General features: G+C 41.4%; 2 protein-coding genes across 7 annotated transcripts in view; one reads left to right on the top strand and one right to left on the bottom strand.

The window, feature by feature from the left end:
* LOC127568766 (proteasome activator complex subunit 4-like) overlaps positions 1–9,439 on the bottom strand; it is a 114,326-nt gene extending 104,887 nt beyond the window's left edge. For both annotated transcript variants that reach the window (XM_052012901.1, XM_052012902.1), the window contains exon 1: positions 9,098–9,439. In XM_052012901.1, the coding sequence (XP_051868861.1) occupies positions 9,098–9,321 (224 nt within the window). In that variant the 5' untranslated portion in view covers positions 9,322–9,439. The remainder of the gene's footprint in view (positions 1–9,097) is intronic.
* The window catches only part of LOC127568771 (acylphosphatase-2-like), a 76,250-nt gene continuing 58,710 nt past the window's right edge, over positions 8,740–26,279 (top strand). The window contains exons 1-3 of one of the 5 annotated variants that reach the window (XM_052012916.1): positions 8,740–8,767; positions 21,114–21,130; positions 23,326–23,435. In XM_052012916.1, the coding sequence (XP_051868876.1) occupies positions 21,128–21,130; positions 23,326–23,435 (113 nt within the window). In that variant the 5' untranslated portion in view covers positions 8,740–8,767; positions 21,114–21,127. Of the gene's footprint in view, positions 8,768–9,508; positions 9,544–16,951; positions 17,039–17,142; positions 17,337–17,754; positions 17,834–21,113; positions 21,131–23,325; positions 23,436–26,279 lie in introns of those variants that run through there. The other 4 variants (XM_052012915.1, XM_052012917.1, XM_052012914.1 and 1 more) reach the window with 4 other exon arrangements.

The following is a 26,279-nucleotide window of genomic DNA, read 5'->3' as shown; positions in this document are numbered from 1 at the left end:
TCATTTCTTTCCAGTTGAAGTCTTGCACTCATTTCAGTTCTGATTCACAAATGCAAAGAAGCTTTTATTGGCAACGTTTTGGGTATTTTGTTCTTCTTGGTAATACCGAGGTACAATGCTCTTTTTCACCATTTTTTGTCAAATCCATGTGACATTTAACAGTAGACAAGATGTTGGCAATGAGGTAAAATAAGTGTGTGATAATGTTTTGAGCATTTATTAAACTGATATTTCAAACCTAATTACATGATGCTCCAAAAGGCATTTGCTGCCTGATAGAGTGGGTTAAATGACAGCAGCAATTGTTAATCAATTCTTTCAGCCAAGTCAAATAAAAGTTGTCTATGTATAACATGAACAATAACTATGAGATTTTACCTTTCGCACACCACTTTGTGCAAAACTTCTATGGAAAGTATACCCTAAATATTGGTTAACATTATCAAACATAATGGTTTCAGAGATCAGTTTCATACATAAAGGAAACAATACAGTGCTACGTGAAGAACTCCAGTATTGTACAATTGAGTACACAAACAGGGAGAGCCAACAGAAAACTACCAGCCTACCCAGAAAGAATTCAGTTATTACGTGAATTCAAAACAGTCATGAATCTTTTTGCAGCCAGTCGCAGAATGGCAGAATATTGGTAATGGCAGACAACAAAAAACTGATGGCAGATAGTCAAAGACTGAATGAAGGGCAAGATTGGTAGGAGTAGGGAACCCTGGGTGAAGAGGGATATCGAGGCTCTGGTCTAGAATAAGGCAGCATATGTCAGGTAAAGGCAGCTGGGATCAAGCAAATCCCTTGAGTGTAAGAGATGTAGGAGCATACTTAAGAAAGAAAATAGGAGGGCAAAGAGGGGACATAAGATATCCTTGGCAGATAAGATAAAGGAGAATCCTACGAGATTCTTTAAGTGTTTTAAGAACCAAAGGGTAACAAGGGAGAGAACAGGTTCCCTCAAGGATCAGTTTGGTCATCTATGCTTGGAGCCACAGAAGATGGGAAAGGTCTTAAATGAATACACCTTGTCTGTATTTACTGTGGAGAAGGTCATAGAAGCTAATGATTTCCGGGAAGAAAACAGTGATGTCCCAAAGCATATTGATATTATGAAAGTATTGTTGTTGCCAGTCTTATAAAGCCCCAGGGGTTTATCCAAGTGCATTCTCAGATGTCGTGGGAAGCAAAGGAAGAAATTGCTGGAGCCCTGGAAGAGATTTTTGTATCTTCCTTAACCACTGGTGAGGTACCAGAAGACTGGAGGGTAGCTAATGTTGTGCCTTTAAGAAGGGCTGCAAGGACAAACAGGAGAACTACAGGCCAATAAGCCTAACATCAGTGGTGGGAAAGTTACTGGAAGGGATTCTAAGAGACAGGATCTATATACACTTGGAAAGGGAAGGACCGATGAGAGATAGTCAGCATGGATTCATGCATGGGAAATCACGCCTCATGAACCTGAACGAATTTTTTGGAGAGGTGACCAAGAGAACTGATGATGGCAGGACAGTAGACGTTATCTACCTGGACTTTAGCAAGGCTTTTGGCAAGGTCCCGCATGGTAGGCTGGTCTGGAAGGTTAGACCACATGGGATCCAGTGTGAGCTGGCCAATTGGATACAAAATTGACTTGGTGAAAGGGGAGTCAGAAAATGATAGTGTAGGGTTGCTTTTCAGATTAGAGGCCTGTGACCTGGGTTCCACGTTGTTTGTCATATATATTAATAATTTCAAGGAGAATGTAGGTGGCACAATTAGTAAGTTTGCAGATGACACCAAACTTGGTGGTATAGTGGACAGTGAAGGTGGTTTCTAAGATTACAACAGGATCTAGATCAATTGGGAAGGGGGTCAAAGGAATGGCAAATAGAATTCAACTCAGAAAAGTGTGAAGTGCTACATTTTGGGAAGTTAAACCAGGGCTGGATATACACAGTGAATGACAGGACCCAAGAGTGTGTTGGAGAACAGGGAGGCAAAGGGATTCTTGTACATAGTTCCCTGAAAATGGCAACACAGATGGACAAAATTCTGAAGAAGGCATATGGCATGCTTGCCTTCATCAGACAGGACATTGAGCAGAAGAGTTGGTATATCATGTTACAGCTGTACAAGACATTGGGAAAACAGTACTTGGGGTATTGTGTACAGTTCTAGTCGCCAGACTACAGGAAGGATGTGATTAAGCTAGCGAGGGTGCAGATAAGATTCATGAGAATGTTTCACAAGAACAGGACTGGTCAATGTGAGTTATAAGGTGAGACTGGATAGGCTTGGACTGTTTTCCCTGGAGTGAAGGAAGCCAAGGGGTGACCTTATAGAGGTTTATAACATCATAAGGGGCTTAGGTAAGGTGGATGATCACAGCTTTTTTCCCCCTAGGGTGATGGTGGGAGGAGGTAAAATTAGAGGTCATAGATTTAAGGTGATAAGGGAAATATTTAGAAGGGATAAGAGGGGGCAAGATTTTCACAGAGGAGATGGTAGGTATTTGGAACAAGCTGCCAGAGGAAGTGGCAGAGATGGGAACAATTACAATGTTTAAAAGGCATTTTGGCAGGTTCATAGATAGGAACGGTTTAGAGGGATAGACAAATGGGACTGGCTCAGGAAGGCACCTTGGTCAGCATGGAATAGTTGGACAAAAGGGCCTGTTTCCATGCTGCTTAACTCTATGAATCTATAACTAGTTCAAATGGAGTGATATTGCTCACGAACTTGTGCGAACTGTTTTGTAACCGCACCCAACCACTGCTAGTCACTGATATTACTCAGGAAATGTTTCAATCATGGAAAGGGTGTTTTCTGATTCAGCAAACAACCTCAAAAACATTGCACATTCATAAAACAGATTGAAAACTCAAAACTGACCAGTGACAATTGTTTATGACAAAAACGAAGCCAAATACATCCTTCTGTTGCATAAATAGTAGACCAAGAGAAGAGTTACAAAAGCAAAATGCCTGTGGATCATGGAAGTCTGAAAAACAATCTAAAAATGCTCAGCAGGTCAGGAAGCATCAGTGGAGAAAGAAACAGTTGTTTTAGATTGATAACTTTGCAGCAAAAGTAAAAGCAGCTTTTAAAACAATTTCAGGCACTACCATGTGTGATGATGAAAGGCAATGTGGTGGTCATAGAGTATAGTTTACACTTCAAACTACCAAAAATGCAAGTGAATGCTTAATTATAATCAAATAATAAGTTAATAGAATGAGAAAGTTACAACTACTTAAGCTTATCGCCTAATTTTCTATCCCAGGATCATTGGCAGGCACGCTAGTGTAGCGGTTAGCGTAATGCTATTACAGCGCCAACGACCCAGTTTCAATTCCAGCCACTGTCTGCAAGGAGTTTGTACGTTCTCCCCGTGTCTGCGTGGGTTTCCTCCAGGTGCTCCGGTTTCCTCCCACATTCCAAAAGACATACAGGTTAGGAAGTTGTGGGCATGCTATGCTGGCGCCGGAAGGGTGGCGACACATGCAGGCTGCACCCAGAACACTCTACGCAAAAGATGTATTTCACCGTGCGTTTCGTTGTACATGTGACTAATAAAGAAATCTTTATCTTATCTCAGCATACACCACAGTGACACAGCTAGCAGTACTGCTGCCTCACAGCTCCAGCAACAATCCTGACCTCAAAGCTGTCTCAGTGATTTGCAAGCTCCCCCTCTGACATCCCAGAAACGTGAGGATTGGTAGCTTAATTGGCCACTGTAAATTGTCCACAGTGTAGATGACTAGTGGAATCTGAGGGAAGTTTATGGGAATTGGAGGTAAGGGGGGGGGGGGGGGTTAGTAATAAAATTGGGATTAGCGTAAAAGGAGCGTCAAACCTCAGCATGGACTGTGGACCAAAGGACCCATTTCCACCTGCAATGCTTTAGAAATTGCATTAAAAGCTATAGGAATGGCAATTTAAAACAGGAAGCAGTGCATACTATCTGCTGTCAAATTTCTATACATGTAATTACAGATTTTATAGGAGAGTATCGTACCTAATAATTTATTAGCTAATATTGTAATTGAATTGAAACATATGACACCATATGCAACAAGGATCAAATAACGAGGAAAAGTATTGGAAAGTTAATGTTAAACCACTGAGCTCAAAGCTCAAATAGTTTAACAACTCCATCAGCACTCATGACTTATTGCTTTTTAACAAAAGTAAAGATATCTTATATAGAACATTAGTGAGACCACACTTGCAGTGTTGTGTACAATTTTGATTTTGTTATCTAAAAAATATTTTTAGGCATAGAGTGCACAGCGAAATGGATGACTTGTCTGTCGTATTAGGAAAGACTGCGTGGGCTCTAAAGCATAGAAGAATGAGAGATGACCATAATGAGACAGTAATAATTAGCAGTTAAATACTTCCCCTAGCTAAGGAGTCTAGAACTATAATTTCAAGGGGGAGAACATCTTTCTTGACTCAAAGGTTGGCAAATCTTTGGAATTCTCAACCACTGAGGGCTGTGGAGACTCAGTCATTGATAGGTTTCTTGATAGAGTAATCAAGGAAAATGGGGACAGGGCAGGAAAATGGTGTTGAGGTTGATGATCAGCCAAAATGAATAGCAGAGCAAGCTCAAGGGACCAAATAGTGTACATCTGCTATAAGTTATGTTGTTCTGCTCTTAATTTTTTTTTAAGTATAATATCAGTAAAAGCATTTATAAATTAAATGTAGTCTGCATTAGGTATATCACTACATCTTTTATGCAAACATAACCCACTCCAGAATTTTACTGCATTCATCTCTCTTTCTCCAAAAACTATTAATAACCCCATTTTCTGCCATCTAGCTTTTATTGCTCTCTGTTGCATCCCAACACATTCCTCTCACAAGATTATTTAACAGAACCAACAGAATAAATACATATTAAAAAATGGTTATCTGAAAGGGCAACATTTATAATGTTATGGGGAATTAACAATGGAATGAAACTGAGCAGATTTTTTAAAGACTTAGCACATGCAGAATAAGACAAATATTCTCCTTTTGTGCTGTAGAAGCTCACATCACCAAAGGAAAATGATCTTTCCCCCATACACAGAAACACACAAAGTGCTTAATATGTGGAAAATACACTACAAATATGATGAATAACAACTACAAAACAACATAAAGACTATTAAGTTCATGGTCACTTGATGGAACATATTTCATAACATGCACACTAGTAAGCATGATACTGTGTGTTATTGGTCTATTATTAGCACTGGAGTCCTAAGATCAATACCCAGAATTAATTTTTCACATTCACAAAATTGTCGAGGGATTAAAGACAGAACTACAAATGACTTCTGAGGTCACCACAGAGGAGGACTCTGCCAACATTCTTTATTGTGATGAATATTTTAGAAAGCTTTAACTTACAACATCAACTGAAGAAATTTGTAAACATGAAACAAGTTAAATCCATGTGTTAATCAAATCAGCAGCAGATATACTAAAAAGAGGACGTCAAGCTGTTGTAGCTTGCTTAAACTTCAACCTTCAGTGAAAAATACCATTTTATATTTCTGCAAGTAAGTGTAATCCAAGACCACCAAAAGCCAGAAGTTCCATTTATACAGCTTCTTAACACACATTTTAACTACACCAAAACACTTGACAACCACTTACCTCCAGCAACACCATCCAATTGAAAGTATAGATGACTTGAGATTAATGTTTTTTACAGCACAAAAAGGAGTGCAAAATGCCAGAAATACTACTTCAAAATCATCTGCCCAGAAAAAGTGAAGAGAATGTTTTTGGTTGATTTCCAGAAAATAATGGTAGCCTAATTAACAGATAGATTGAGGGAACAGAGAAACATTTTCAAAAAAACAAGTTTTTGGCCTTTCTGAAAGTGTCTCCAAGGAACCCTCTTAAGTTTAAATAAGCATTTGTTTCTTTACTATAACCTTTCACCAAAAATGATAGCTTAATACACTTCCAAATCATGTAGCTTAAGGAAAGATGCACCGTTTATATTTTTAAAAATTGAGCTGTTTATGAACTCTCAGCATAATATCTGTATGTGTAAATTTCTCAAGTCTTGTCAATAGCACTTTAATCACTCCTTGTCTTTTACCTCTCTGCTGCTTTAGCAGTAAAATGCAGACATGCATTTACCTATAGAGCTAATAGATGTTTTTTAAATAACAAGATCCTGCATTGATTTAGCACCTGTGTCAAAAAATATGCTGTACCTCTTCATAAAAGTCTATTTTTAAAAATGACCCCAAATCATTTGATTAAAAGGGTGGATTTTTAACATAGGTCTAAAAGAAGATCTGTCAGATGGACAGTCAGGAGAATTTAGAAAAGGAATTTCAGAGTGGTATGCTTACAGCCGAAGCCATTAAAGAGGTGCACAGCAGGCAGCCTTATTGAAGGAACTGGTTACAAATATAGTGAAGGCCAACAAGCATTTAGATCAACCTACAAATTTGAGGCATGCAAGACCAGGAACAGCAAGTTCAAAGCTCAAATGATGGATGAACAAAAGTTGTTACACACTGGATTACTAAAGCCCTGCTCAATAGTGACATATATCTATAAAGCAACCTCAAAAGCAGTAGTAACCTGAGGAAACTATCAGCATGAAAGAAAAAAAAAATCACAATATGAAATATGACTGAAGATTTTGCCCATGCAATCAAGCTTGCAGATATAGAAATGTGAAATATCAGTAGAAATAGGCATTGTTTCCACTGATTGGATATCACAATGACAAAGTGACATCACAATGCACCAACTGCTAACGAATGACCAGTTTGATTAATGTTTTCTGTTGAAAACCTTCATATATTAACTAAATGGTCATGGTCTATTTTATCAAATAAAAACATATTGTCATCCACAATGACAAAAGTATTCTTCATAGGCTGTGCTTAGCTCGGACCAAACTTCATCCAGATTCAAACATACACTACTATTTATTACATAATTTATAATAAAATGGCACAAAATGAAATTGAATAAAGATCATATTTCCACAGAAATCTATCCAGTCTAGCAATACATCAGGAGGTCGGCACAAACCATCAGTGATCATTTGTTGCTGCTTTTTAAAGCAACCACCAGTTAATAATTTCCTCCTTACTTCATCAAAATAAGCATGAAGGCGATTTAATTTGCAGGATTAAGTTTTGCAAGTTTGAAGGGGCAGAATCTTCAAAGTATATTTTGGAATGGGAAAGAAAGCAAGCAGAATAAAGAAGAAAAACAAGTTTATAAAAAAACATTGGCACTAATCATTTGCAGTCATTATTACTCAGCCAAACTGAGCCAACACAACAAATGAAATAATGTGTTTTTGGTGACATTAGTGAGGGACAAATTGACCAGGACATCAAAAAAAAAGTCTTTCAATGTGCACCACAGAATCTTTAACAGATCAATAAACAAGCTATCCTTATACAAACAGGAAGAAACTTGCTGTTCCCAGTCTTGCATGCCTCAAATTGTTTGAACATGTAGTTTATAAATGCAAGCCACAACATTTTAATTCAAGTAGATATTCAAAAATAAAATTTTGCTGCCACACAACTAATTAATGTTGCACTACTTAAAAATTAGTGGTAGTTACAAGTAGCATTTGTTTCAACTAAATGAAACATCAAAGACTGGAATCAGTAATGCACAAAGAAGGTTTGAACAAACTTGATTATTGAGTTGTTTAAAATTAATTAGCCAACATTTTATTTACCAATGTCAAAGTTTATACTGGAGGAAGTTGAAATTGAGACAGTTGAAATAAAGGCATGGTTATGTTTTCAGCTCAAAGCATAACATAACAGAAACACAGGAAATCCAAAGTATTTTTCCCCAAAGTACTGCTCCTATCCAAACCACTTATATAAAAGCTTGGCATCAGAGTCATACAGCAAAGAAACAGGGCCTTCAGCCCACCATATCGTCCATGTAATTATCTGTACTTATCCAATTTACCCACTTGCATGGTGAATGAACTTTAATGCAGCTGAAAAGAACAAAAAAATATTTTGCTCAATTTCATAAATTACTACCTTAATACAATTTGGATCACATTCTTGCACATGTCCAACCTAAAGCAATATTATAGTCAGTCATTAGTTCCTGCTGGGGAACTGATTCCCTTTGTGCCTATATGAATAAAAAAAAACATTTTGTCTACGTGGGCACATGAAGTTCCCCAGCGTTTAGCAGGAGGTCTCCAGTTGAGTAAGAGCAGGCCCAGATCAAACTTTCTCTCTACACTAAGTATTTTGGCCCAAAGTCTTCAAAGAGCATCTTATTTCTTAAATATCCTCATTTTTTGTAAAAGAAAAACAAAATTCGAACCTCCAGCCAACAAACAACAAATTGCTTAAACAGTTTATTTCCAAAATAAATTTTCAAATTGTCTTGAGAACAAAATTCCCAAAAGTAACATTTTCACCCACACATCACACAGCCTTTGGATCCGATCATTTTGTCTTCTATATTTTACACAACTACTAACCATGACTAAGCACTACGACTGAAACTCTCAACTGTGGTGGCCACACAACCTACTTAATAGTTGGGGGTAACAAGGAGAGAGAAACAAACCAATTTATAGATTTAATTTGGAACTCAGGTGCGGAACCACACTGAACTTTACTCCAAATAAGTCGTTGGTGCCTGAAAACTTCCCTTAGCAACACACCTCAAACTCTGTCAACAGGCAAAGTGTCATGTCATAGTCAGCTGCGCTTCAAGCGCAAGGCAACTTAACGGTTCGAGCTGAGGAAAGGTCAGGCAAAATAACTTATTGTAAATCCTTTGCTTTTCATCCCTATGCACTTTACATGGGTCCAACCAATCTTCATGGTAACAGAGCCACGTTGGTTTCCCGTGGGTTCTATTTTGATGTTTTGTTAACAGCTGGTTTGTACTCTTGTGGGGCCTGATGGTGGTGGTGGTGGAGGAGAGAAAGGGCCCCGGCGAGGCCTAGAGCTTTCCTGACACCCGGCATCGCACAAATAGGTTGTGTTATGACAATTTAACGGTTGGATCCAGGAGACCAACACAGACACGACTACAACGCGAAGGCCGGCGCCGAGCTACTTTCACACTCACTCACGTTGAAAGTTTTCTGGTCCAGAATAAAACCCCGGGCCACAGCTCCCGCAGCTGCACGGCCCGACCCAGGTTGGCCTTGATCTGGCCGAGGATTTCGGCCGACTCGCGGTCCAGGCGCTGTGAGTAGGGCAGCAGCTGGTTGTACGGGATCTCCTTCTGCGGCCTGAAGCCCAGCGCCTCCTCCCGCTGCCGCCGCCATTCGCTGCTCTCTTTCTCGTCGTCCATGTCGAGCTCGCCGCCTGTCGGATCGCAACGTGAGCGCGTCTCACCGGCGGCCAGCTCCACGCTCTTCTGAGAGACCGAAACTGGCAGCTGTGCAATTACGGTGCGAGCGGCAGATCACGGCCGCCCCACTCCCTCTGACTCACTTCCTGTCTCTGATCCGCGGGAGGGGGAGGAGATGGCAGGGACACCAGGCTTCAAGCTGGCGAGAGTCGGGCCCGAGAAGTAAATGGAAACAGAGGGGTTCCGGGAGTAGGATGGGGGGTGTGGGGTGGATTCTGGGGGTGGGTATGGGGAAGGGGGGATTCTGGCGGTAGGTGTGTGGGGAGGGTTGATTCTGGGGGGTTTGGGGGGATGGGAGATTCTGGGGGTAGGTGGATTCGGGGGTGAGTAGGTGTCGGGGGAGGGGGATTTTGGGGGTGAGTGGGGGGAGGGGGGATTCTGTGGGTGTGGGGGGATTCTGGGGTGGGTGTGGGGGGAGGGTTGATTCTGGGGGGTTTGGGGGTGGATGGGTGTGGGGGATTCTGGGGGTAGGGTGGGGGGCATTCTGTAAGTGGGGTGGGGGGATTCTGGGGGTAGGGTGGGATTCACAGGGTGGGGTGGAGGAGATTTTGGGGGTAGGAGGGGGGATTCTGGGGGTGGGGAGATTCTGGGGGTAGAGAGGGGAGAATTCCAGGGGTGGGGAGATTCTGAGGGGGGGTGATTCTGGGGGTTGGTGGGGAGGGGGATTCCAGGGGTAGAGGAGGGGTGGGGGATTCCAGGGCTAGCGAGGAAAGAGGTGATTCAGGTGGTAGAGAGCAGGGAAATGGGGGGAATTCAGGGGTAAAGGAGGGCAGGGCAAGGGGAGATTCAGGGGATAGAGGAGGGTGGGGAAGCAGTGATTCGGGGAAAGAGGAGAATCTGGGAAAAATACTTGGAGGAATTAGGGGAAAGGATATTTGAGGCATAATAAAAAGGATTTAACAAAGGTGTGAATTGAGAATACGGGGGATTCAGGGGAAGTAGCAGCTTTTCTAGGGAAGGAAAGTGAGGGGAATGTGGGGAGGAGGGGATTGGGGAGAGGAAGTTTCAGGGATTTGGGCAATGAGGGGTTTGGGGAGGGAGGGAGGGAGAAGGTTTTAGGAAGGAGGGAAAGAGGAGGAGGTTTCAGATGGGATGTAAAGGGGCTTCTGACAGGTGGGTAGGGACTTCCAAGGGAGATGGAGAAGTAATTCAGGAAGAGAGGAAGATGGGGGGGGGGGGTGGTTTTCGGGAGGGAAGGAGGAGAGAGGAAGATGAAGGAGGCGTGGTTCAGGGTAAAAGAGATTGAGGGGGTTTCGAGGAGAGTTGGGATTCATCCGATTGGAGGAGGAAGGAGAGTAAGAAGGTAATCTTAAGGGGGAAGGAGAGGGAGGATGATCCATGGGTTAGGGAAGGAAGGGGTTGAATTAGGAGAGAAGGTTTGGCACAACTATTTTTATTTCCAATAAACTACTCACAAAATGTACAGGGAAATATCCATGTGTGAATTCAGATTTTAGGAGTTCAGGAGCTTGATCTTCTTCCTATGATTCCAAGTAGTTTCATGTAAATGGTAGCAAACATGGTTTGCAGACTAAATAAATTGAGGGTAGATGGCAAATTTGTATCTTTTGTTTGATAGAGAGAGAGAAACTTGTCTGCTTCATGCATAAAAAGTGCTAAAGCAAAAACTCCGACTGCTCTGGATGATAAGACATAGTAGCAAGGTTTCCTCGACATACTGATTGAGGAAAAACAACTTGAATGCATTCCACAAATGTTTCCATGATTTGGTGAGGTTGGCTGTGAAAATGGATGCAACAGATGTTGAAGACTATTATTGCCAACCTTCCATAACTACAGCTGTCTTGACTTTGCCATGCTATTGGAATCAGATGTTGAGGACAGACATGTTTCCCTCACTTAAATCAGTCTCATGCAAGTTTTACCCACCTCATATTTCTTTTTATAAAATGAGATAATATTCTAGTTGACTTTGGTATTAAAAAAACAATGTATATGCAACAGCCGGGACACAAGAGATTCTGCAGATGCTGGAATCTGGAGCAACACACACAAAAAGTGCCGGAGGAGCTCAGCAGTCAGGCAGCATCTATGAATAGAAATAAACAGTCAATGTTTGGGGTGGAGACCCTTCATCAGGACTGGAAAAGAAGAGTGCAGAGGCCAGAATAAGGTGGTCAGGGGAGGGGAAGAAGTACATGTAGGAGGGTGATAGGTGAGTCCAGGTGTGAGAGGGGGAAGGTAGGTGGGTGAGTGTGTGGGAGAGGGGGAGATGTAAGAAGCTGAGAAGTGATAGGTAGAAGAGGCAAAGGGCTGAAGAAGGAGGAATCCGGTAAGAGAGGGCAGTGGACCATGGAATAAAGGGAAGGAGGTGGGGAATAGATGGACAGGTCGTGAGGGTGGGGGAAGGGGAAGGAGAAGGAGGGAGGGGATCACAGGAATGAGGGAAGACAATGGGGGGCAGGAGGGAGAAAAAAGTGGGGAGAAGAGGGGAGGAGTTACCGGAAGTTCGAGAAATCAATGTTGAGACTGTCAGGTTGGAGACTACCAAGGCAGAATATGAGGTGTTGTTCATCCAGCCTGTGTCTGGCCTCAATGTGGCAGTAGAGGAGACCATGGACAGACATGTAAGTATAGGAGTGGGACGTGGAATTGAAGTGGCTGGCCACCAGGAGACCCTTGCTTTTGCGGCAGATGGAGCGAAGGTGCTCAACGTTGGGTCTCACCAATCTACAGGAGGCTGCACCAGGAGCACCGGATGCAATAAATGATGCCCTCATTCAACAGCTAACAATCTTTGTTCATTCAAATGATTTTAGTACTTGACTATAATCTTTCCTTTCCACTTCAATTAACTAGACTTCTGAGAGGATCCATCCCCAAGCCACAGTCCCTTTTTAACAAAAGTGATATGACAGTTTTACTTTAGTGTTTTTTTATTTCTGCCTCATCTTACAATAGTGATTCAACCATTGTCATTTTTGCTCATTCCATGGAGGGTTCCACCATTATTAGAAACTGAGAGAAGGGGTCTAGTTCCTCAGCATTCATGAAAATATCTGCACAAGAACAAGGCAGTCCAGGCATGTGGACGTATATGGCCCACCTACTAGAACTGGTTGAGTCTGATATGAGCCTGGACGCTTAGGGTATTGGCCTGAGAGGCTTGCTTTGCCTAATAGACAACATACCCTTAAGGTGCTAATTGTGTATTAGTCAGCAGGTCCAGCAGCATTTATGGAGAGAGAAACAGAGTTAATGTTTCAGGTCAACGATATTTCATCAGAACTACGAAAAGTTAAAAAGTGTGTTTAAGTTGCAGAGAAGAGGGAGGTGTGGAAAAAGGAAAATGCCTGTGATACGATGGAGACCAAGAGAGACTGAATGATGCATATGGTGCTGCAACACCTGAATCGGAGTTATAAAGACTTTTAATCACAGCTGATCTGTCAAGAGGAGATGAATGACAAGAGAAAGAGAAAAAATAATGCTGGAACAATGAGACTCTCAACATTGCAGTTGCTGAAAATTGGAAATAAAAAGGAATACCCAAATGCCTCAGATAATATCTGTTGTGAGAGGAAAAAAACTGTGTTTCTGTTCTGACAATGACACTTCTCACAGCAGGACTACCAAGATATAACCAAGATATACCATCCTTAAGGGGAAGGGCGAGCAGCCAGAAGTTGTGGTACACATTGGTACCAACGATATAGGAAAAGGGATGAGGTCCTGAAGAGTGAATATAGGGTGTTAGGAAGGAAGCTAAGAAGCAGGACCTCAAGGGTAGTAATCTCTGGATTGCTGCCTGTGCCACAGACCAGTGAGGGTAAGAATACGGCAGATGAATGTGTGGCTAAAGAGTTGGTGCAGGGGGCAGAGTTTCAGATTTGTGGATCATTGGGATCTCTTCTGGGGAAGGTACGACCTGTACAAAAGGGACAGGTTACACCTGACCGTTGCGGGCAGGTTCGCTAGAGCTGTTGGGGAGGGTTTAAACGAGGTTGGCAGGGGGATGGAACCAGAGTGTTCGATCAGATGATGGAGCAGTTGGTGTAAAGGTAGATGTAATGTGCAGAGACTGTGAGGAAGGATAGGTAGTGGATAGGGCGTAAATGCTGTCGGTTGGATGGGTTGAAATATGTTTATTTTAATGCGAGAAGTATTAAGAATAAGGGTGATGAATGTAGAGCATGAATTAGTACATGGAATTATGATGTCGTGGCCATTACAGAGACTTGGCTATCGGAAGGGCAGGATCATCTGTTTGATGTTCCAAGGTTTAGATGTTTCAAAAGGGATAGGGAAGGAGGTAAAAGATGGGGGGAGCGGCATTGCTAATCAGGGATAGTATCATAGCTGCAGAAAGGGAGGACGTCGTGGCGGGATCATCTGCTGAGTCAGTGTGGGTGGAAGTCAGAAACAGGAAGGGAGCAATCACTCTATTGGGAGTATTCTATAGGCCCCCAATAGCCACTGGGACTCTGAGGAGCAGATAAGTAGGCAGATTTTGGCAAGTTGCAAAAATAACAGGATTGTTGTTGATTTCAACTTCCCTAATATTGATTGGCACCTCCTTAGTGCAAAGGGGATAGATAGGACAGAATTTGTTAGGTGCGTCCGGGAAGGATTCCTGACACAGCATGTGGATAGGCCAACAAGAGGAGGGGCCATACTGGATGTAGTACTAGGTAATGAACCTGGTCAGGTGACAGACCTTTCAGTGGGCGAGCATTTCAGAGATAATGAGCACAGCTTCCTGACCTTTAGCGTAGCTATGGACAAGGATAGGAGCAGACAATATGGGGCAGTTTTTAATTGGGGGAGGGCTAATAGTATTAGGCAGGAATTTGGGAGCAGATATTCTCAGGGAAATGCACAGCAGAAATGTGGAGGCTGTTTAGGGACCACTTGTATGGTGTTTTGGATAGGTTTGTCCCAGGATGGTAGGGTGAAGGAACCAGGGTTGACAAGGGAGGTGGAACATTTAGTCAAGAGGAGGAAGGAAGCATACATAAAGTTTAGGAAGCAAAAATCAGGTGGGTCTCTTGAGAATTGTAAGGTTGCCAGGAAGCTTAAGAAGGGACTTAGGAGAGCTAGAAGGGGACATGAGAAGGCCTCGGTGAGTAGGATTAAGGAAAACACCAAGGCATTCTACACGTATGTGAAGAACAGGAGAATGACTAGAGTGAGGGTAGGACCGTTCAGGGATAAAGGGGGAAACAAAACATGTCCCTGCAGGCGGAGGAGGTAGGTGAGGTCCTTAATGAATATTTTGCTTCAGGGTTCACCATGGAGAAGGACTTTGACGAATGTGAGGTCAGTGTAGAACAAGCTAATGTGCTGGAGCATGTTGAGGTTATGAAAGAGGCAGCGTTGGAGTTTCTGAAAAGCATTTAGATAAGTCTCCGGGGCCGGATGGGATATACCCTAGGTTGCTATGGAAAGCAAGGAAAGAGATTACTGGGGCATTGACGATGATCTTTGCATCCTCCCTGGTCACAGGAGTGTTACCCGAGGATTGGAGGATGGCAAATACTGTTCTGTTGTTCATGAAAAGTAATAGGGATATCCTGGGAATTATAGACCAGTGAGTTTTATGTCAGTGGTGGGCAAACTATTGGAGAGGATTCTTGGGCACAGGATTTACAAGCATTTGGAGAAGCATAGTCTTATTAGGAATAGTCAACATGGCTTTGTGAGGGGCAGGTTATGCCTCATAAGCCTAATTGAATTTTTTGAGGAGGTGACAAAACAAATTGATGAAGCTAGAATAGTGGATGTGGTGTATATGGACTTTAGTAACGCATTTGACGAGGTTTCCCATGGTAAGCTCTTCCATGAAGCATGGGATCCATTGGAGAATTGGCTGCATGGATTTGGAATTGGCTTGCCACAGAAGGCAGAGGGTGGTAGTAGATGGAACATATTCTGCCTGAAGGTCGGGGCCTAGTTGTATTCCACAGGGATCTTTTTCTAGGACTCCTACTCTTTGTGATTTTTATAAATGACTTGGATGAAGAAGTGGAGGGGTGGGTTAGTAAGTTTGAAGATGACACAAAGGTTGGAGGTGTTGTGGATAGTGTAGAAGGTTGTTGTAGGTTATAATGTGATATAGGCAGGATGCAGAGTTGGGCAGAGAAGTGGCAGATGGAGTTCAATCCAGAAAAGTGTGAAGTGATACACTTTGGAAGATCAAACATGAAGGCGGAATACAAGGTTAATGGCAGGATTCTGAGTAGTGTGGAGGAACAAAGGGATCTTGGGGTCCAAGTCCATAGATCCCTCAAAGTTGATCGGGTGGTTAAGAAGGCTTATGGTGTGTTGGCATTCATTAGTCGGGGGATTGAGTTCAAGAGCTGCGAGGTAACCCTGGTTAGACCACACTTAGAGTATTGTGTTCAGTTTTGGTCACCTCATTATAGGAAGGATATGGAAGTTTTAGAGAGGGTGCAGAGGAGATTTACCAGGATGCTGCCTGGATTAGAGAACATGTCTTATGAGGAAAGGTTGAGCAAGCTAGGGCTCTTCTCTTTGGAGTGATGGAGGATGAAAGGCGACTTGATAGAGGTGTCTAAGATTATGAGGGGCATAGATAGAGTGGACAGCCAGCACCTTCTCAGGGCGGTAATGGCCAATACCAGAGGACATCCATTAAAGGTGAGTGGAGGAAAGTTTAGGGGAGATGTCAGAGGTAGGTTTTTTACACAGAGAGTGGTGGGTGCCTGGAACGCACTGCAGGGGGTGGTGGTAGAGACTGATACAATAGGGTCATTTAAAAGACTCTTAGCTAGGCACACGGATGTAAGAAAAATGGAAGGTTATGAGCTGTGTAGGAGGGAAGGGTTAGATTGATGGTGGAGTAGGTTTATATAGGTTGGTACAACATCGTGGGCCGAAGGGTCCGCACTGTGTTGCACTGTCCAGGAAATGCAGTGATTCATTTATATTTTTTCCAATTTTGTGTACTGCATTCAGTGCTCACGATCCAGTCTCCTGACCATTAAACAAACCAAACCCAGGTTAGATTTCAGATTTGCAGAACACCACAGTTCAGACGTCAAAGTTAACCCTGAGCTGCCTATCGCTTTAATTCTCTGCCTCTCTCCCAGTAAGACATTCTGACCTCTGTGTTTTTGGTCTCTTGCATCTTCCCATAAAGCCCAGTGTAAGCTAAAGCACAGCAAACCATCTTCTGACTAGGCAAGTTATAGCCCTCGGGACTCGAGATCCAATTCAACTATTTCAGATAACCAGCTTTCCAGAAATGTATCACAACTGAGTAGATGAAGGGCCTCGACTGTTTATTTCCTTCCATAGACGTTGCCTGACCTGCTGCGTTCATCCAGCATTTTGTATATATATATATTTGTAGCATTCTCGGTTATTTCAGATTCCAAGCTAAAAATGTTTTGTACCTCACAATTCCAGCATTGCTTCTCCCTTTCCTTAATCATCTTCTATTTACATCTCCTCTGTGTTTGTGACTAACACGCTCTCTCAGCCGGCACCTCCATCATTTGCTTCATTTAGTCTATCTTGAGTTCTCTCCTATCACAGACATTTCCTTCCTTCTCTCCACTCCTTGGCCGCAATTGTGTCCTTGCTTGTTTTTTAACTTTTCCTGATTCTGTCGAAAGTGCATCAACATAAAACGTGCACTCTCCCGCTCGGCGGATACTGCCTGATTTGCTGGGTAATTCCAGATTTCCAGCTTCTGTGGTTTTTCGTGCTTTGGAATGGACTGGAGTGGATTAGGAAAGGCAGGAACGGAGTGATTGGGGTCGGAGCTGACTGAAGTGGATCAGGCAAGGCTGGAACAGAGTGTGCGCCTTCAGAAGGGAGCCAGCTGTTCAGCGCTGCCCTAAAGTGTCTCATGAACAGTGTTGTTAAAGCAGCTCTTTGCTTTAGTTTGTTGGTAATAATGTCAAACGTGGGGTCGACCGCAGCGCGATTCAAATCGGTAGATTATGAGATAAGTGGCCGAGTACAGGGTACGTAGCGTGTTCGGGATAAAAATAGACCGCGCCATGTAATCCGAGCAAAACAGTCGTGGATTCAACTGGAAATTGACCGCTCAGTGCGGCATTTGTGGTTTAAAAAATGTTGTTGGATGTGTCTGCAGCTGAATTTCATGAATTCGGAAGTGTTTTTGTTTATTTCGCAACGATAATAGAAAGGGGTTATTTCAGGGCGCCTCAGCTCCTCCCGCGGTCACCGAGAAAGGGCAGCGTTGAGACGCGCTGGTTAAAACCCGGAATGTGTTTTTGATGAGAAGACGAATACTAAATTCATTAGGAAAGTGTAAGAATCGACATTTTCAAAGGCAGAGCATCATGGGCAGGTGCTATTTTGCAGCCTGGTGGGAGATGATCCTCGGGAAGCCAAATGTTTGAGAATAACTCGCGCGGTTTACACTGCCCAAGGGCCACAAATAAATACGTCAGTAACTCGTGTATTAAAAGATATTTAGCATCTGGACATCGAATCGGTATGTAGAAGTACGTAAACATATGATCACATGATACATTATTGAAAATCTCACACGTTACATTATTTCTTGCAATGTAACTTTGGTTCAAAGTCAAAATGCAACAAGTTTAACCTGGGGCAAGAAAGAATTTGTAAAGTGGCTTTAAAAATACTCCATTTGAAACTACCATGAGCTTCAGAGAACAGGCGATCTTCATTGCCTTGTCAAAAGTATCTATCCAGACGGAACATCAATTACGTTATATAAAAATACGGAGGTGTTTGTCCTCAGCACACTTTCAGACACGCAATTCCTTTTTACTGTTACATTGGGAAATCAAGAACTAGAGGGCATAGGTTTGAGGGGAGATATTAATAGGATCCTGAGGGGTAACTGTTTCACCCAGAAAGTGGTCAATTTATGGAATGAGCTGTCAGAGGAGGTGATTGAGGCAGGTGCATTAACAATATTTTTAAAGGTACTTGGGTGGGTGCATGGATAAGAAAGGTTTAGAGGGCTATGGGCCAAACGCAGGCAAATGGGACAAGCTTAGGTGGGAATCTTGGTTGGCATGGACCAATTGGGCTGAAGAGCCTGTTTCTGTGCTGCATAACTCCAATTCACTTTTCCCCAGTTATTAACCCCTTCGCTGGGGGAAATTGTGTTTTTTTCCTGTTCCGCCTGCACATCAATTTATACAAGCCAACTAAATCTTCCAACAACTTCCTCTGTTGTAAAGAAAACAACCCAAGCCTATCTGGTCTATCCTTATAACTAAACTTCCCAGCCCTACTAATATCCTTTGTAAATTCTCTCTTTACTATCCCTAGTTCTCTGTGCATTACAGGAAGGAGTCCCCTGGCGACTCTTTTATGCGTCTTCAGCATGATCTCTGTGCTCTCATAGTCTATGCCTTAGCAAATCAAATCAAGTATTATGCTTGCCTTCATACCCAATATCTCCTTGCCCTGCTGCTTCAGGGTTTTTTACTTATACTTCACTCTCTTAAGAATGATGCCCTAGTTTGTATTTTTATTCTCATTTTAGAGGCCTGTATCAGGTGGCCCCTGAACCATGCTGAATCCATTTAAAATTTGATGCCATCATCCCTTTTGAAAGAAATCATATACAAAAACTTAAGCCTGGAACTTCTTGGGACTGAACTACTGGTATCTCTTTCCTGGGTGGGCTCTAACTTGCTTGTCTTACACTTGCCAGTTTTTCTCTTTCCTGCTTCTTATTCTTGTCTCTAAAAAAGCACAGATTTAAGAAAAAGAGGGATAGGGAATGAAAATCACATCAGGAAAAAAAGGATTATTTTAAAAATCCACCAGTAACCTCAATGCAACGGGAAAGACTGATATCTTTTGGTTTTGAAACTAGTGCAGTTGATGGACTTTATTGACCAAGACTATGGTAAATGAAGGGTAGAGGAGGCAGATATGAATTTCTGTGGGATATCATTGGCTTGCAGGATTGGAGAGGGAGCTGTATAGAAAACACTTCTTTTAGAGCTCAAAGAAGCACTTTTGCTCCTCACGGCCAGATGAAGTGTCTCGACCTGAAACGTAGATGGTCCTTTTTCCCTCCAGAGATATTGCCTGACCCGCTGAGTTCTTTCAGCATCTTGTGTGTTGCTGCAGATCCGAGCATCTGCAGTCTCCTGTGCCCCCACAAAAGGAAATGTTTAACCTTATTGGAATAGGTTTTTAGACTTTTATGACTGCAGCTGCTGAAGGAGGCATCATAATTGACCACCTTCCATCCAAATCACTCCACATTTTTCAGGATATGTGATTGGCTATTTAAAACTGAGAGGAGGACAAACTTCTTTATCTTGAGAACTTGGTGTTCTCTAACCTGGTGAGCTGTTGATGCACATCAGGTATCAAAGGATGTGGAGATTAGTGAAAGAATGCACAAGATTAGCTATGATTGTATTGAAAGGCCTGGTATGCCCCTAGAATTTTATGGCCTATGCCTGCTCCTACTTATGTGGTTATGCTGATGACATTGGAGTCCTGTTGTTGTCAATGGTGCTCTGTTCTTTTTTAGCTGCCCACTGGGTGAAAATACTAAAATTCCCACCCACAAATTTTAAGTGGCTGAGAATTGTAGATGGCATTTTCTGGAAATATTTTGAATGATTTGATTGGGCTATGTGGATGAAACATTTATGAACAATGCTTTATAAATATTTTATAAGTGTTATATAAAAACATTGTCATGTTGCTTTTTTCATAGATTACCCCAATGAGATCAAAACTTAGCATTTTAGGAACTCAAGGATAGGATATTTACAGTAAATGGTAGGGTGCTAAGGAATGTTGATGAACAGAGGCACCTGAGGTTCAAGTCCATAGTTCGCTGAAAGTGGCATACAGGTAGGTAGGGTGGTGAAGAAGGCATGTATCATGCTTACTTAGTAGGTTGGAATATTGTGTTGCAACTGTACAAAACGCTGGTTAGACCACACTTGGAGTATTGTGTGCAATTTTGGTCACCACGTAAAAGTAAAGATAGAGTTGAGCAGAGGGAGTGCAGAGGAGATTCACCAGGATGTTGCCTGGATTGGAGGACTGTAGTTATGGGAAGAGATTGGAGAGCTTGGGTTTGTTTTCCCTCAAACGAAGGTGCATGAAGGGTGAACTGGTAGAGGTATATAAGATTATAAGAGCCATAGAGAGGATAAATAGTCAAAAATTTTCTCCCAAGGTAGGGGTATCAAAAACAAGAGGGCATAAATTTAAGGTGAGAGGTCAGAGTTTTAAAGGGGATTTGAGGGGAAAGTATTTTTGACACAGAGAGTGTTGATATCTGGAACTTGTTGCCAGACGAGGTGGTGGAATCAGACACAATTACTATGTTTAAGACGTATGTAAATAGGCACCTACTAGGCAAGGTGTAAAGGTTTACAGACAAATAATTCTAATGCAGGCAAATAGGATTACTGTAAATGGGCAAAAAGGTTGGCATGAATGTAGTGGGCCAAAGAGCCCCTTTCTGTCCTGTACAACTCTTTGATTCTGTGACTCTGAGAAAAACCAAAGAAGCTTCTAACATTTAAGATAAAATTAAATAACATTTGTGAACAGAAACCAGGCACAAAGACAATGGGATAAATGGCCTCCTGTGTCATACATTTTTCGTGATTCTATAGATCATTTACTGTGAGTTTTTAATACATCTGCTGAGTCCTTAGTATTGTACAAGTTTTATGTAACAAAAACTAACGTAGTCTTATTGTGTTTTTATATTGTATAGTTAATCTGTTTTTTCTTTCTCTTATTCCACACAGGGGTCTGTTTCAGAATGGTAAGGTGACCACTTTAACATTTTGTTATATTTTTATATGTTAAAGGAGGGAAGACTTCCTTTTATAGACATTTAGAAGTGAATTCTGATGATTGTTCTAATTCAGTAAAAGCTCAGTTTGTTCATCTCTTGCAGAGAAGCTAAGAGGAGATCAGATAAAAAATGTTCAAAGCCATGAAGGTTTTAATAGGTGTTTTCCAGGGGTCAGTGTTAGGTCAGCTGCTTTTCACATTAAATGTTAATGATCTGGATGACGAAATTGATGGCTTTGTGACCAAGTTTGCGGATGATTCAAAGAAAGATGGAGTGGTAGGTAGTGTTGAGGAAGCAGGGCGTCTGCAGAAGGACTTGGATAGGTTGGGAGACTAGGTAAAGAAGTGGCAGATGGAATACATCGTAGGGAAGTGTACAGTCATGCACTTTGCTAGAAGGAATAAAGGCGTAATTATTTTCTAAGTGGGGAGAGAATTCAGAAATCGGAGGTGCAAAGGAACTTGTGAGTCCTAGTGCAGGATCCCTTAACAGTTAACTTGCAGGTTGAGTCAGGAAGGCAAATACAATGTCAGCATTCATTTCCAGAGGACTAGAATGTAAAAGCAAGGTTGTAATGCTGAGACTACATAAGGTGTTGGTCAGACCACATTTTGAGTATTTTGAGCAGTTTTGGGCCCCATATCTAAAGGAGGATGTGCTGGTGTTTGGAGAGGGTCCAGAGGATGTTTACGAGAATGATCCTGAGTTAATGTATGAGGAGCATTTGATGGCTCTGGGCCTGAACTCACTGGAGTTTAGAAGGATGAGAGGGGATCTCATTGAAAGGCCAAGATAGAGTGGACATGGAGAGGATGTTTCCAGTAGTGGGAGAGTCTAGGACCAGAGGGCACAGCCTCAGAATAAAAGGACGTCCCTTTAGAACAGAGATGAGAAGGAATTTCAGAGGGTGGTGAATCTGCAGAATTCATTGCCACACACGCTGTGGAGGCCAAGTCACTGGGTATTATTAAGGTGGAGGTTGACAAGTTCTTGATTAGTAAGGGCCTCAAAGGTTACAGGGAGAAGACAGGAGAATGGGGTTGAGAGAGAAAAATAAATCAGCCATGATCGAATAGCAGGGCAGACTCAATGGGCGGAATGGCTTAATTCTGCTCCTGTGTCTTATGGCTTATGATTTATACAATTAATAAGAAAAATGCTATGCAGAATGGCCAGGAACCAGAGGATACTGATTTAAGTCAATTGGCAAACAAAAATCAAATGGAACATGAGAAAAGAAAAATATGCAGCAAGTTATTATCATCTTGGTTGCACTGCAAGAGAGAATGAAAGTAGCAGTACATTCACCAGCAACCTTCAAAAGGGAATTGGATAAGTAGTTGAATGGGGAAATATTGTAGATCTATGGTGAGAGACTAATTGGGTCAAAAGATCCTTCAAAGGACTTGCATAGCGGGTATGTGACCACTTTTTGTACTGTATCATTCTTTGTTTCCACTCAACTTCATTAATTCATACTGAATCATGATTTCACGTCAGAACTTATCATGGTAGCTCAGAATAAAAATGCTAATTGTGAACAATTGGAGGCAATGGACTTACCAAGAAGTTTGCTTGAATACCTACAATTAATTGAGAACAAAGACCAATCCATATCAGGTAAAAAAAACTGCTTCAACACCATCTCTTCATGAGGTCACTCAGAATTCAGTCTTTGACATTGTTAAAATAAAGAATTTAAACTATTAACATGAATACTCTGCATTAGCTAGTTATTTTAATCATGGTCTTCCCAGAATAGATGTTATAATCAAAGGCTGATATATTTATCACCTTCTGGTATTCCAGAGATACAAGACCCAAGCTGAATTGTTTTCTTGAAACATTGCCACATATTGCCAACATTGCCACATATTACTGCATTACTTCATTATTCTTGCTCTTGGGTAAATTTCTGAAATGTAAAGCTAAAATACTGAAGTACTGCGCTACCTTGTTCCAATCCTCACACCAACAGTCATTTCCTTTCAATGCAATTCAGTTTAATATTTACCCTTTCAACTTATCGCTGTACATTTCATTTTTTTAATTACTCAAAAGCAAAGTAGATCCAAATTGTACTTTTGTTTTAAAGTCCATGTCACCTGACAATTTGAAGTAAAACTAGATCAAAATCATAATATTTGATTCTTTTTTTTCAGTATACAGAGGATCAAGCAAGAAAACTTGGTGTTGTGGGATGGGTTCGAAACACCAGGAGAGGAACTGTGGATGGACAAGTGCAGGGCAAGGAAGAACTGGTGGAATCAATGTGAGTAATGTATACTCTTCTCTTTATTGCAGATTAATGTAATGAAAAATATTGATTATGCCAGTTCTTCTATGCTTGGAATGTATTTGCAAGTCTTATGAATGAAATTTAAATTATTTTCATTTGCTTAACTGTTATGATTATGGAATCTGCTATGCTCAATTGTAAAGGGGTTGGATTCCTTGCAGGAGATAGGAGATCTGAATTGGATTGTTTGTTTGGAGTCCATTTTATTTTATGCACTAAGCTACCAACTGTGGTTCCATAATGGATCCTAAAATACAGACATGTTTCTGAAATGCACAGTAAAGTGGTTTGGCCGTGCATTATTAAAGAGCAACAGCAGCATGTAGAACAGCAAGACTATGACATGAATCAGTTTGCAGCATGTAATTTAAAGCTGCCACTGCCATTTTCGACACTACACTCCAGGTATTGGCCTGTCTTAACCTCCTGCAACTCACATAGTTGAAAAATGTGAAAGACCCATACCCATCAGTGCTATTTAAAGAGAGAATGTGGCATTGATTAATTGATGATTTATTCTTCTTGCAGCTGGTTCATTCTTATTCATTCCTCATTCCTGGAGGTACTGTATACTCTTCTAAAGTTTCGGTACTCTTCGGGGGGAATCTGACTGATCATGCAGTTCTTTTTTGCATAATTCAAAATATTATGCTGAAAGAAGTTGTTTTCTGATATGGGTGGGTCTGGGATTTGAACTTGCTTGGGAGAATGAAGATAAGCCATAAGAAGCAGAAATGAGCAAAATAGCAGCAGGACATTCACCACTGGGCCTCATCTGTTGATAGTCTCCAGGGAAGAATTCTAATAACCTTCACAATGGCGATGACCAAAAATCAATCAAAAACAGGGCCAAGATGGTGTCGAACATGAGTTTTGTTATTTTGCCTCTGGCTCCTTTTGGTCTGTTGCTGGACATCTAAACAGTTTGCACTTTGCGGTACATTGCTGTGGATGGCAGGTCTTCCAAGGCTCATTATACGATGAGCAAAGCATACGTCACATCACTTCTTTCAAAACAAGCAGGAGGACTGGGTACAAGTTTAGGCCAACCAACCCATGTTGCAAAAACTCATAAAAATTGAAGGCAGCACAGATTTAGCATGGTGCTTATAGTTTAATTATGGTCCAGACACCAGATAGCCATTTTTGGGAAGTGGGGTGGTATCCAGTTTAATCACTTATTTTGTTTTCCAATTGTGTAAGGACATTCAGTTGAGTGATTTCCTTTTTCTCTCAGTTTCTTGGCAAGTTGTGTTACTGTACTTTAAAGCAATGCTTCATTCTGTCCTCTAGAGGTCATTGAAATTCTGTGACTTTCCAACTATGATGATGTAGATTTTTTTCACAGTTCCAGTTCCTGGCATTGCCTTATTTCTAAAGTTGGCAACACTCTGACCCAGCTAAGGTTATTTATATTTGAGATCCAGATAATGCATAAAAGTAAACTGTTTAATTAGGTGAACAGTTAAAGCAGAGCCCGACGCCTTTGCTAATTTTGCTTGCAAATGCCTTGGGCTGCATTTTGACAGGCTGAAATCAACCAGTACATCATAGATCCAAGATGAAACCCATAACCTTATTGGTCTGTATGATTTAATGATCAGTGGCAGATTTACTTACTAAGCCTTCAGGTTAAATATTCATGTTATTATTGAAATTTAATGCTGTTTCGGTGCATAACATTTAATCTAAGCATCAAGTCTGAAGATGTTTTTGTTAAATCAGTTTAGGACTATTCATAGATAATGAACTTAGTTCCAAGTAAACATTGAATGTAAGCACAAAAGGCATGGCCATCATTTGTCAGGAGGTGATTCATGCCAGAATCGAGGAAGGGTATGAGGTGAAAGGTGAACTAAAATTTTCTTTGATTGTATGCTCTAGTCATATGTAGGGGTTTGTACTGATTGTTAAGGCAGGAGTTATTTTACTCATTCTGGGTCCTTTTTTTCTGGAAATTTCTGTTCTGATCTATTCACCATACTAAAGATCTGGAAAGTATACTGTATATCCATTCACTAGAAATAGGAACTCTAAGTGACAAGTACTGTATGTGATTTTGTTTTCTTCCTGTCTTTTATGGACGTCTCAGGTCATCATTCAGATTCTGGTGTAAATGAGATCCAAGCCAGCCCATATCATTGGAAAGTATGTCTTTACTTCAGTATGCTAAACCATATTCCTGAAGGAATTTTTTTCTTATAAATTAACACAAATGATTAGCAAATGTCAGTAATATTTCAGATAATCTTTGTATATTATTGGATTTGCAGTTATATTCTTAACATAACCAACCATCTTACATCTATCGGTAAAATGTGGATATGAAATATGAATTGCACTTTGGAATCACTGATCTGTAGGCAGATATACTTGTCTTAGCTTTAGTGGAATATCCATTTCATTCCAGATGATGGTGCTAGTGTGCCATGGACAATATGCTTAAGGCGGCAAGGTTCTGCGTTTATGTAAATTAAAGGACAAGAAGGTCTGACCTTTTGCTCAAAATAATCCTTTTGCATCTATTTGGGATTAAAATATAACCAGTTGGGAAAAGCTCTCATAATCCCATTAAAATTAAATAGCAAATTTTCATCTGGGCAATGGAGATCATAAGTATTTTATTTAGAGTCCACAATTTTGAGAAATGGGCTCCATTTTTGCAGACCTGCATAAAGACACTCTGATTGCTGATGAGCTTTTCGACTTTGTTTCTCTTTGTGAATTCTGGGAACCCTTTGTTGTGGCTCTGCTAATGCCTCATTTGGTTGTACTTTTGAATCAGAATTGGAGACACGTTGAGCATTTGGGTTGAGA

This window comes from Pristis pectinata, chromosome 3 (assembly GCF_009764475.1).
Source record: "Pristis pectinata isolate sPriPec2 chromosome 3, sPriPec2.1.pri, whole genome shotgun sequence".
Lineage (NCBI taxonomy): Eukaryota > Metazoa > Chordata > Chondrichthyes > Rhinopristiformes > Pristidae > Pristis > Pristis pectinata.
The sequence above is the reverse complement of the archived record's forward strand: the minus strand, read 5'-3'. Positions and strand labels throughout refer to the sequence as shown.